The sequence below is a fragment of the Lagopus muta genome, chromosome 18 (assembly GCF_023343835.1).
Source record: "Lagopus muta isolate bLagMut1 chromosome 18, bLagMut1 primary, whole genome shotgun sequence".
Classification (NCBI taxonomy): domain Eukaryota; kingdom Metazoa; phylum Chordata; class Aves; order Galliformes; family Phasianidae; genus Lagopus; species Lagopus muta.
The window spans coordinates 4832683-4844875 of NC_064450.1; the positions used below are offsets into that span (position 1 = coordinate 4832683).

General features: G+C 43.1%; 1 protein-coding gene across 6 annotated transcripts in view; it reads left to right on the plus strand.

Moving 5' to 3' along the window:
• Positions 1-69: 69 nt before the first annotated feature.
• Positions 70-12193, plus strand: part of CSNK1D (casein kinase 1 delta) — a 20532-nt gene continuing 8408 nt past the window's right edge. For 4 of the 6 annotated variants that reach the window (XR_007380531.1, XR_007380530.1, XR_007380532.1 and 1 more), the window contains exons 1-7: positions 168-2121; positions 6882-6992; positions 8426-8574; positions 9060-9288; positions 9626-9796; positions 11135-11283; positions 11831-12002. Coding sequence is in view for 3 of the 6 variants with exons in the window: in XM_048965494.1 (XP_048821451.1) it covers positions 2046-2121; positions 6882-6992; positions 8426-8574; positions 9060-9288; positions 9626-9796; positions 11135-11283; positions 11831-12002 (1057 nt within the window). In the remaining 3 variants the exon portion in view is untranslated. Of the gene's footprint in view, positions 138-167; positions 2122-6881; positions 6993-8425; positions 8575-9059; positions 9289-9625; positions 9797-11134; positions 11284-11830; positions 12003-12193 lie in introns of those variants that run through there. The other 2 variants (XM_048965496.1, XM_048965495.1) reach the window with 2 other exon arrangements.

Genomic DNA, 12193 nt, shown 5'->3' on the forward strand with positions numbered 1-12193 from the left:
TCCCTGGGGCTGCTGTTCAATTGAAAGCCAGGTGCAGGAGGGCTCTCTTTTTCCTCTGCCTTCCTAGCAGCTCCTGGTCTTGGAGTGGCATGCATCTGTGCTCAGGCCTTGCTTCAGTGCTGTGCTTTGGCTCTTGGGTTGGTCTGCTGTTTTATTTTTCCCCCTCTGCGTTTTAGAACGTGGCTGTTTTCTTGTTGCTGCAGTTTGGCTGTAGGAGTTGGAACGTGCCATCCACGTCCTCCAGGTGCTCAGATTCAATGGAGAGTGTATTCAGCATTATCCGAAGGAGTAAATGTACCACATATTTTAGTAGCATATCCTTATAAATATGGCTGTTGAATTGCACGATATGATCCACTCTTGCTCGCAAAACTGCGACTGCTTTTAGATATTGTGAATAGTAATGAATTTAGTTATGGATTAAAAGCTGGAAAGCATGCTGGGAGGCTATTCTGCTTTAACCAGGGATCTTCAGCAAAAGAAACACAGGAATGAAAAGGCATGAGAGGGCTTACTGAGCATCAAAGAGGCCAGGGCCTCCCCACGAGGCTGAATTGCCCTATTTTGGGTGTAGCTTGGGATGCGACAGGCTGGCATCGAGATACTCCCCTTATCCTCCTTCCCTTCTGATTCTCCAGCATATCAGTGAAGGACAGGATACTGAACTTATCTCTATCCCGGGACTGACAGATGTGCATCAGTAGGCAAATGTTACGGGTTCGGTACCTATAAATTACTTCTAATAGGCGTTCGTCTCCTGAGCGTGACTCAATGAAGAGAGTTCACCTGGAGGGCAGGCGAGGAAGGTCGGTGGAGGAAGTGGGAAGCTGCCGAGTGAACTGTCGTGATACTGAAAGGCTACTAGATGGCAGCAGAAACCATGAAATAGATGACCATTACTTGAGATGGGTGCGTGTGTGTTAATTGCTTCCTGAAGGAATTATGGATGTGTGCTATCTGTGGAAGCCTTAGAAGCGCTTATGGCGTAATTATCCATAGTGCTTCCAGTGTCACTAAGAAAGAATACCTGCTTAACGTAACAATTCTTCGCTGTTAATTTCTCTGATTCGTTTCTCAGGAGTTGCATTGCAAAACAGACGTTGCAGTGAGCAACGGTAACTTGTAACGAGGGCTGTTGGAATGACTGCAGGGTGTTTTTAATTCTTCCCACAGCATTGGAAAATACTGCTTCTTAGACGTTCATAACGTCTTGGTCTAAATTATACTCATTACCACAGAGGTGAACTTTAACTTTTTTTTTTCTTTGGCCTTTATTTGTGAACCAAAAAAAAATTATTTTGCATGTGAAAGTTTGTTTGTATGTTTTTGTGAAAGTTATTGCCTGGAGGACCGAAGACCACGTTCATTGGGAAATTGGAGGGCTGATAACCATAAATCTGGGAAGATCGGCAGCGCAGCGCGGTAAAAGCAAAGAGACTCCATTACCGCGTTGTATGCGCATGCGTGGTACTGCCCGGAGGACCGGAGACCATAGACACTGGCGGAGCAGACAGGCTAGGGGAGGAAGCGCATGCGTGGTACTGCCCGGAGGACCGGAGACCATAGACACTGGCGGAGCAGACAGGCTAGGGGAGGAAGCGCATGCGCGGTAGCGATTGGCGGGCCGGCTGCGCGGTCTACGGAGCGCGGCGGGAAGGGCAGATGAGCAGCCAAACTGGTCCGCGGAAGCAGGACGTCACCCGCGCTCCCCGGCAACGCCCCCGTTGCTAATGAAGTGAGGTCACGCAATATGGCGGCTCCCTAGCAACGCCACAGGCAGCGCGCCCCGCCCCCGTTGCTAAGGAAGTGAGGTCACGCAGTATGGCCGCTCGGGGCCGGAGTTGCTGAGGGGTCGGCGTTGTGGGGAATCCGCGTCCATCCTTCTCAGGAGTTACGAGGGCGGTGTTGCCCGCCTCGCCAGCACCGAGCGGTGGGACTGAGGCCGCGATGGCACCGGGAACGGCGGGGCTGTGAGACAGAAGAGTGCGGGCCTGCAGGGTGGGCAGGGCGACAGAACCGGGTCGCGGCCGAAACGAACCGGCGCCATGGAACTGAGGGTTGGGAACAGGTACCGGCTGGGCCGGAAGATCGGGAGCGGCTCCTTCGGCGACATTTACCTGGGTAAGGAGCGGGGCTCGCTGGGGACGTACCTGGGGGGGGTCCGTGGAGAGCGCTGGGGCCGGGCTGGGCGCCGCTCTCGTGCTCGTTCCCGGCCCTTAGGGAGCGACCCGCGGGGCCTCGTCTCACCCTGACGGAGCTCACGTAGCGCTGTCCGCCGGGAAAGGGCCACTGGTGCGTCGTGCCTCGCTGCCAGCACAGCGCGATGTTTTCTTCGCATCATGTCCTAATTTAGACAGCGTGGACGTCAGGACTCCTGGATTATTTGGCTGTCTCTTAACGTTGTTGTTTGGTGACCTTGGGCGTCTGTTATTTGTCTCGTCTGTAAAAGGGGAAAAGGTTTGGGGAAAGAAACACGAGCATCAGCATTAAATATCACTGCAGTGCACTGGGAGAAATCGCTGTCACAGGGATGCTGCTTTCTCCTACAAGGCCTAAAAAGAAATATCACCCAACTAAGTGATGACAAGTTAAAAATGCATCAAATCCTTTAAAAAAAAAAATAAAAAAATCAGTACTGTTAAGCTGTCCTCTTGCTCGAACGCTGCCCTTGTGTCTTAAGGTGTGTAGCTAATTGTGCTGCTGCAATTTCTGTGTGATTGTGAAGTCTGTGGGATAGGACTGCCTTTACCTGCTGGTTTATGGAGCTCTCTGTCATAATTGCCAGCAGGCAATGGGCACACCAAGTTCTGAAAATAGGTGTGTTGAAGATAGTCGCAGTGTTCTACAAACTCCCAAACTCTAAGAAATAGATTAAATGTACGTAAATATTTTCTACAGATGCAGATATTTATGCTGCTGTATAGGAATGAGCATTTTATGTTTGAAACTTGAGGTAACCCGGGAAAGTAGAACAAATAACTGGAGGGGAGGAACTTGCAGGCGTTAAAGTAGGTTAAATTCACATGTCTAGAGAGTGAAAACATCCCTAGCTCATGTATGGTATGTTTAGTGGGGTACACAGAACATCAATGTATTTTACTTCTAGGCAACGATACCTTTTTGTGTTGCAGTGCACAGTTTGTCTTCTGAAATAATTTATTAGCTGAAGCTTCTTGATTATGGGTAATGAAACACTGCTTGTCCATAATACAGACCATCTTCCTGATGAAGATTCCATGTTTCCAGCCATGTGGTTGTGTAGAGGCAGAGGATGTGATTCGTGCTCTCCATAATGCTTGTGTAAAAGAATGAAGAGTGCTATGAGAGAGGAGGTGGTGACACTTATGCCAAATCTTCATTAGCGACCATTCCTGCTTTAAGGCAGCAGTTAAAGTCTGAAACGTGTTGCTGTGATTTGAGGTGTTCCTACCAAAGATTTGACTGCTGAAAATTAAATGGTGAAGAGTACAGTTTTGAAGTGCAAGTAGGATAAATGATACTTTGTAATCCAGATTAACTGCTGGGTAGAAGCTAAAGGACTGGGTTGTTACTCTGCCATGTATGGAAGCTGGCTGGGAAATGATTTCATCTGTCACTTTTATCTTAATGCATGCAGCCCGCAGTAGGAAAGGCTTTCAGGTGTCAGTAATTCTCTCTTTATTCCTGCAACTTTTTGTGTAAGAATTCCTAATGCTCAGGTGTTGTCCTTCTTATCCCTACATTCTCAGTGCAGGTCTACAATTAGTTCTCACTGTGAGCACTGTACATGCCTCAAATTTTGTTGTTCTTAAGTAATCAGTGTGGATTGATAATTGCATCTTATTACAAGTGTGACTCCTGAGCCATCCGCTAGCAGAGAAGGATTTGCCTTGAAGATCCAGCTAATGGCACAGTTATCTGTTTCCAAGGGAAAATGCTGTGTCGAGAACTTAAATATTGTGGTCTTCTGAAGAGGATGGTTTGCTTTGCCAGCCGTTTGTGGCAAAACAGAGGCTTTCAAAATCTGTGCTTTTGGTGATAATGAAATGTGTTTAACAACAAAAGGGCTCTGCTTGGTCGTTCAGGCAGCGCACATAGCCATGCACAATTTACTTCTTGCATTCTTTCAGAGCTTAGGATCAATTAATTAAAGTACAATTATTTCTGATAGCTCTCAGTGCATTTGTGAGCTTCCATCTGGTTTGTGCTTGGGAGGGAAATATTACAGCTCTTCTGGGCTCACTTAGCAGAGCAGGGTCCGTAGCACAGAGCTCTGAGATGCTGTGGTGAATGAAGCACCATAGACAATCTTAAGAAAATAAAAGTGAAGAACTCAGTGTACCTCTGTCTTCTGAAGTTCCTGTGCAGAGGAAAGAATAGCATGGATTGCCAGCTATCTTATAGAGTAGAAAAGATGAGCAGTGTTCAGGAAAAGAATCGGGGTAAGCATCTGTGTTTGGCTCCACGCACAAGGTCAAACAGATAGGAGTCATGAAGGCATTACAGTCACTGTGCTTTCATGACTTTTTCACAGCATCTCTTTTCTTAGAGGTGGTCTTTGCGTTGTAAACTAATGAAATAACCTCTAAGCTTTTCCTTTTGGCAGAGCATTTTGCAATTTCAACTTGGAATTTTCCCATTTAAAGTGAAATATTTTCATGACTCGTTATTTTTACCTCCATACTGTGCCTCTTCTCATTGTGCTGCTTTTTAATTATCAGTCATTACTGCTGATTATTCTAACATTTTTCTTAAAGGAAACGAATCCTTTTGTCACTGCAGAATTATCTTAGAAATTTGTGCCATGGTTTGTGTGAGGAAGGAACCGAACATTTTGAGTTGCATTCCTGGGGAGAATTATTTGTATTTTCATTCCCTGTGAGACTCACATTTAAATTATGTTATTTTTAATAGAAAAATATTCACAGAGAGGGTGTTTATAGAAGTGAAGTCTTGGCTAAGGACTTTATCCATCATAGGTGATGCAGGCCTCTTGGGAAGAGCAGATATCCCAAGAAATGATCTCCTGTATTGAGATCATGGTTTGGTGAGCAGCCGTGAGCAGGATTTGGTAGGGAATGCAGCGAGCCTTGATTTTCCTTTCTGCAGGCCTTGCCCTGGTCAGACTCAGATGTCTGCAGCTGTCTGTGTGCCTTGGAGAACCCTCTGGCATCAGTGTGATTGAATGGCAGAGAAGAGCTGTCAGGAGCAGCTCATATGGTTGGTTTTAACGCCAAGGCTGTGAGTCTGGGTTCTGTTGGGTGCCTTGTTTGAGGCATCCCGAGGAGCATTCCTTCCAAGGGTTGTGATGTTTGGACTTCAGCAGGCAGAAACCCGTGGGGATTCCCTGTAGATTCAGACTCCTTCATATTCTTTGTTTCCTGAAAGACTTGTGGGAAATATGAAGAAAATGAGGGAGAGGTTTCATTGGGAGCCTTGGTTACTCATTGAGAGTGTTAGAGGTGTTTGTACCCTGCGAGTGCTCGAGAGCACGTGAAGTAGTTTCACTATGAAATCAACTTGCCTTGATCCTTAGGTAATGGATCTGTCTGTGTTACCCTAATTAACCTTGCTGGTGGTGAACAAGAAATGAAGGTGCAGAAAGCTGAATCTGTATACGAGTTAAACATTGCTTTAAAGGTAGAAGTGGAGGGTAGAGCAAAAGGTTTGGTTAACAGGGTTTGAGTTCTGTGACAGTGTTACAGCCAGTGTTACTTGGTGTGAATGAATCTGAGGACAGATGGAATTCTGAGGTAACACAGCTGAATAACAGCATGAATATGTTTGTATTCATAACACTAATTGCAAACTGCAAGACTGTCAGTTTCAAATGACGTGCAGTGAAACAACAGGAAATTCAGTGCACGTCACTGAAATCTGTGGTACAAGGTGTTAAACTGCCTGTGTGCCATGAGATGATAGAGCTCTGAAGTTGCTCTTTAATCCCAAGAAGGTGATTTTTTTGCAGTGATAGCTCTGTGAATGTGGCCTGGTACTCGGTAACAGAGAAAAGCATGTGGGGAAAATGTAGATAAGCAGGAAAAATGGTAATTGTGTGTTTGTCTCTTAGTCATGGTGTGTGACCCTCAGAGTGGGCGCTATTGAGCTGGAAATGATGAAAATGAGTGAAACAAGGAATAAATAGAACAGTAAAAATGATTTGCATGAAGAATGAGGGGGGCTTTTGAGCACTGATGAGTTATAAAAGAGTGAAATACTGCAGAAGTCTGTGAAATCCTGGATGCCATGAAGAGTGCACAGTGTGATCACGTATTCCTTTGCTAACAAAAAGCAGACCTCCAAGGAAGCTTTTGGAAACAGAGATAAGAACAAATAACAGATGATGGTACCTCATGTGATCCTAAACTATGAGGTAATGGAGCAGAGAGCCATGTTCTGCAGGGAGGGAGTTGGCTGTATAGCTGAGAAGTGTCACACAAAAATACTAAACCCTATTTCTTACAGTTCTTAAGTAGTGCTGCTGTGCTGTGCTGGCTTTTCTGGACTCATTACCAGTTTAAGATTGGGAGGTTTTTCCCTGTAGATGTTTCATCTTCAGAAGTGATGAAGTAAATCAGTTTAGGTTCCTTGTTAACTGGAACAAAACTCCGTGGGTTGGTGGGGATACTCACCACACTTAAAAATCATGCTGAGCACTGCAAGCTGGAAGTGGAGGGACTCCTCTCAAGGCACAGCCCTGTTTGTTGCTTTGTGTAGGATAGCAGGTCTTGGTTTCCTGAGCTACAATTTCTAATGCTTTTCTCTTAAGCTGCTAATCTGCAATGACTTAATCTCTGAATCTTTGCCATTGAAAATTAACTTGTTTGTTTTGTTTCAGTCTTGAAGAATGAAACTCACCCTAAAAATACTTTGACCAATATTTTACATTTTTCTTGTTTTAGGGACTGATATTGCTGCCGGAGAGGAGGTTGCAATTAAGCTGGAATGTGTGAAAACCAAACACCCTCAACTCCACATTGAGAGTAAAATCTACAAAATGATGCAGGGTGGAGGCAAGCAAACTCTCATTCTTCAGCAGTTGTTTTTTTATGTTATATTTGATATATCTGCCACCTGTAATATTTAATGGCTCAGAGCTCTTTCAGTAGTGGGAAAGGTGGAAGAATAAGTGAAGAGCACTGCCTCAGTTCCTATGTGAGGTAGGGTTTAACCTGTTTGCTCTGATGTAGGAGCACAATTCTAAACGTAGTAAATTCAGGATAATTTTTTGTTTCATGTGCTAGCATTCCTTCATCTGAGATACTTCCTTGCAGTAGGTGTTCTAAGGTATAATGGCATTAGTAGTAGAGAACAGGGTAGAAGTATCTGTGTGGCATTTATCCTCGCCCACAGGAGAAATCAGTCATGTTTGACAGTTCTGCAATGTAAAATCTCATTACAGCCTGCGTGTAATGGGGGGTAAAATATTTCCTGTATGGGTTTGCAAAGGCCATGTTGGCTTCTTCTCAGAATGAACAGTGCAGGGGGAGGTGGCAGAAGTTTAGTAATGGTCCAGACAAGGATTTTTCTGTAAAAGGAATTTAGGAAAAAATAATCTGCAGTAAGTAAGAGTGAAAATTCTAAATGAGTTAATTACAGTCTAGGTGACTATAAGCTGGGTTGTCTTTAAGGTCCCTTTCAACCCAAGCCATTCTGTGGTTCTGGAAGTGTTTCTATACCTCTTCACTTCTAAAGTGCTTATAATTAATCAAAGAAAAGATATTTGAAATCCTGGCTGAGGCTATCTGCAGGTTTAATTCAAGACATCTGAGCATTTTTTCAGTTCTTTCTGGAATAATTTTCCCAAGTTTCTCCATAAAGTGAAGCTGACTTAAATTTTCCATCTAGATGTATAGCAGTATGTAATGTTTGTCATGAACAATGCTATCTTGGTAGGGATTCACCAACCAACAAATGTCACTGAACTGGAGGGAAGGCAAGAATATGAAGCGAGGGTGAAAATGCATTCCAAATTGTAACCTAAAAGAGAGGTATTTTGCACTGATTTTGTAGGCTTTGAAACTAATAATTTGATTTCTGAAGCCTTTTCTAGCAGTGAAACTCAGTAGTTTGTCAGTGTCTTTATTTTCAGGGTTCTGATTTTCTCCTTATTGCTGTTTTCAAGACCCATGAATGTTTATACATGCAAAGCTCTTGAGGCTGAAGTCCAGCAAAACCACTGGCTGCTTGCAAGCTGCAAGCAAAACACAAAGGCTGGAAGGGAAGTGGGCAAGGAGGCAGCTGTTTCCAGATCTCTTGAGCTCCAGTTTTGTTTTGGTCCAGCTGTGAAAGGATCAAACACTTAATTTCAAAATGCCTCCAAAACGTTAAGGGTCACATTGACAGTAATGACTCTTCAAGTTCATCTATAGAGCTCTGAAGATCTGTGTTTACCAACTTCATAAATGAAATTATTATGCTTAATAAACTTTCCTTTTTTTTCCAGTGGGTATCCCCACCATTAAGTGGTGTGGTGCTGAGGGGGATTACAACGTCATGGTGATGGAGCTGCTGGGACCGAGTCTTGAAGACCTCTTCAACTTTTGTTCAAGGAAGTTTAGTCTCAAGACAGTGTTGTTACTTGCTGACCAAATGGTAGGGAACTGCATTGTTGTTTGTGACTGCAAAGTATGTTCAGGTTAAAATGTCTTGAGTGGCCACGGGCAGCTGTGTTTTATTTAATGTTTTGTTTATATTTATTTAGAGGTGAATAGGATGTATCATTAGAGGGGGGGACTCAAAATGAGTTTTGTTAAATATAAAATGTTGTATCAAATGTAGGTACAGAGTTTAAATTTAGTTTTAAAACTGGATGTGAGCAGTTTGCAAGCCTGCTGTTATGGCTCAAATGTGAAGGAAGTTTTTAGAAACAAATGTAAAATAGACACAGAGGAAGAGCTGGAGGGAAGGCATATTTATTGTCTGCTAAATTATTCTCTTTGATGCCCTTTTGCAATAAAATCATCTTTATCTGGTTTACCACTAAGATGATGTGATAATAGTGATAATGTTGCTAGTGTTTTTCTGAGAGACAAGGGTACAACTGATATCTCAACTATTTTTTTGTCCTCTGTGTGTAGATCAGTCGAATTGAATATATTCACTCTAAGAATTTCATTCACCGAGACGTGAAGCCGGACAACTTCCTAATGGGGCTGGGGAAGAAAGGCAATCTTGTCTACATCATAGACTTTGGATTAGCAAAGAAGTATCGGGATGCCAGAACTCACCAACACATCCCATACCGTGAGAACAAAAACCTAACAGGAACTGCCCGTTATGCATCCATCAACACTCATCTTGGAATTGGTGAGCTGGGAAGAGCAATGAATCAGACCTTTTTCAGTGCAAGTTGATGTTGCTTTTGGGGGGCATAGAGGACAGTCCCTGTTTCTGGCACTCGTGACACAGTTTGCTGGGGTTTGTGCCTCTTGGGGTGGGGTTCAGTTTGTAATTCTAAGGAATTAACAAGTTTCTTCAGTAATTGCAAGGGTGATAGTTTATTTTCCTAGTGCTGGGTGAGTTTAACGTGATGTTTCATCTACTGTTGTTTTTTAAGGGTTTTTGACACGTTATTGCTCAGTCTTCTGTTTTATTTCCACTAGATAATGAAACCTAATGAGTCCACTTTTTTATGCTGTTGTAGAGCAATCTCGCAGAGATGACTTGGAGTCCTTGGGCTATGTACTGATGTATTTTAACCTGGGCTCCCTCCCCTGGCAGGGACTGAAAGCAGCAACAAAGAGACAGAAATACGAACGTATCAGTGAAAAGAAAATGTCTACACCCATTGAGGTTTTGTGTAAAGGATATCCTTGTAAGTTGCTCTTCTGTGGCACTAGGCCCACATATTCATTTTTTAGTGGTATCTCTTTTTTACTTATGCTGTCCAGCTCCTCTGTCAGAATGTTTGAAGCATATTTACAGTTGTCTTGACTTTTTTCCTACAGTTGAGCATACTCATGGTAACGACACTGTGCTTTCAAGACAAGAATCTTTGTGTTCATAGACTGCTTCTACTTAGCCTCTGTCTTAACTGTTAGTAAGCAATCACTGTGCTGCTCTCGAGTTTGAAAGATAGCATGGTGTGTGTGATCTGTGCTGTGGTGTGTGTGCATGCATAGATACTGACTGGATGACTCTGACAGCCAAATAACTTTTTGAGAAGCTGCCCATCTCTTCTTGTGGATGTTCTCTCTTGGATAAACCAGACTGTACAGTCAGTTGCTCCTATTGCAGTTGTGTTCTGGAATTGTCATTCCAAGTTCATCCAGTCTGACCATGGCCAGTATCTGTGAGGGCTGTAAGAATCCCTCCAAATCCTGGCATCATCCCTCAAAGCTCTGTTTCTTAATTTGGTATTTACACCATAGTAATAAGAATTTCTGATCCATGGAGAATAGTAACTATGTTTTAAACCTTGTTAAAATATTAGTTACCCTCAGAGAATATTGTTTACCTGGTCTCTCTCTGCTCTTTCCTTGCCCTGTCCTTTGTCAGCTAAGAATGATGATGGGACTGTAGCTATGATTAGGATTGTATGAAAGCTTATTTTCTTTGGAGTGTTTCAAAAGTCCTGTTCGTGTTCTTTTACTCATTAACTATTTCTTTCCTCTGGGGTTAACAGTCAGAAGATAGCCAACTTTTCTTGTGCTGTTTGCTAGAATTCCTTACTTAATGTGAATTATTAATACATCATTTTAGCTGGAAAGCCTTGAGGTCAAGAGCTGGTAGATTGACACTGACGTATCTCTGGAGCTCTGAATTCACAACAACGTTCTGCTTTTGCTGCACAGCTGGTATTTTAGCAAAGAGATGCTAATTCTGTGCCCTGCAGTACATTAAGTTTAATGCATTCAGAGCAAAGAAAGGCAAGTAAATGGTTTCTTTGCTGAAATGTAGTTTTAAACTTCTTCCTCCTCACGCAGTCCTCCCTACTGTTGATAAATGGAGTCTGTGCCTAATCTGTGATAGACAGATAATTTTCTTTTCAGACCATACTTGGCAGAGGGGAAATAGTGTTCCTTTCAGTACATGTCCAGTACTACTTCAGTATTCTTATGTTTGGGAGATTGCGTTGTTGTTTTTAATGATTCTGAATCATAAAAAGCAAATGTGGAGCTGAAAGAGAAAAACAGGCTTTGTTTTATTGCAGCTGAATTTGCCACATACCTGAACTTCTGCCGTTCTCTCCGTTTTGATGACAAACCTGACTACTCTTACCTAAGGCAGTTATTCAGAAACCTCTTCCACCGACAAGGCTTCTCCTATGACTATGTGTTTGACTGGAACATGCTGAAATTTGTGAGTAGTTGGCATGGCTTTCTAAAACCATTTCTTGTAATGCTGCTTTTTTATCACACACTGTCAATTTTGGGTTCTTAACCGATACCTGAAGTGTGTTTTGTCCCAGCAGGTTTATTGTCTTAAAAACAAGGGGAGGGGGAAGTAGGGAGAAGCAGGACATACAGGAGGCTTTAGATTGGGATTTAATGCCAAAGTTGTAGTTTCAGGATTGTCAGGGTAGGAGGCTTCTTAAGGTCCTTCCTTTCAGGCAGTTGCTGTGTTGGTAGCTCAATTCTTATTTTCTCCTGTCTTGATCTTTAGCACAGGTCATATGCAACAGTTTAGGAAGTGTCCAACTGCCATAGCAGCATGTGTGTGCATTAGCCATTTAAAGGCTCTCCCAGCAATTCTATGAATTGAATCTGATTGTTCTCAAGAAATCTTACCGAGGTGTTGATACCCAATCAAGTTCTTCAAACTTCAGTTCTTTATTGTCAATGTTTATCCAAATGCATAGCTGTAAGCTCAGTAATCCCTTAAGTTGTTCACTAGTCCTGACCCATAGGGTGCAAGCAGAGGGGCTGAAGATGCTGAACGTGAAAGGAGAGAGCGAGAGGAGAGGCTGAGGCACACACGGAACCCAGCTGTGCGTGGATTGCCCTCCACTGCTTCTGGCAGGCTGAGGGGAACACAAGATGTAGCTCCTTCTACTCCTCTTACCCCAACTTCACATGCTGGTAAGTAAGCAAATACATGGGCAGATGCACCTCTCAGACTGCTCTAATTTGCAGTTTGTTCCTGGTCGTTGGAATTTGAAAATAAAATAAGGGTATGGGAGTGGTGTTTGTTTGAGTGAGTCAGCATTTGGACTTTTTTGTTTGCCTGATTGTTTTTTGTTTTTCCTTTTTAACTTTACCTTCAATCTATG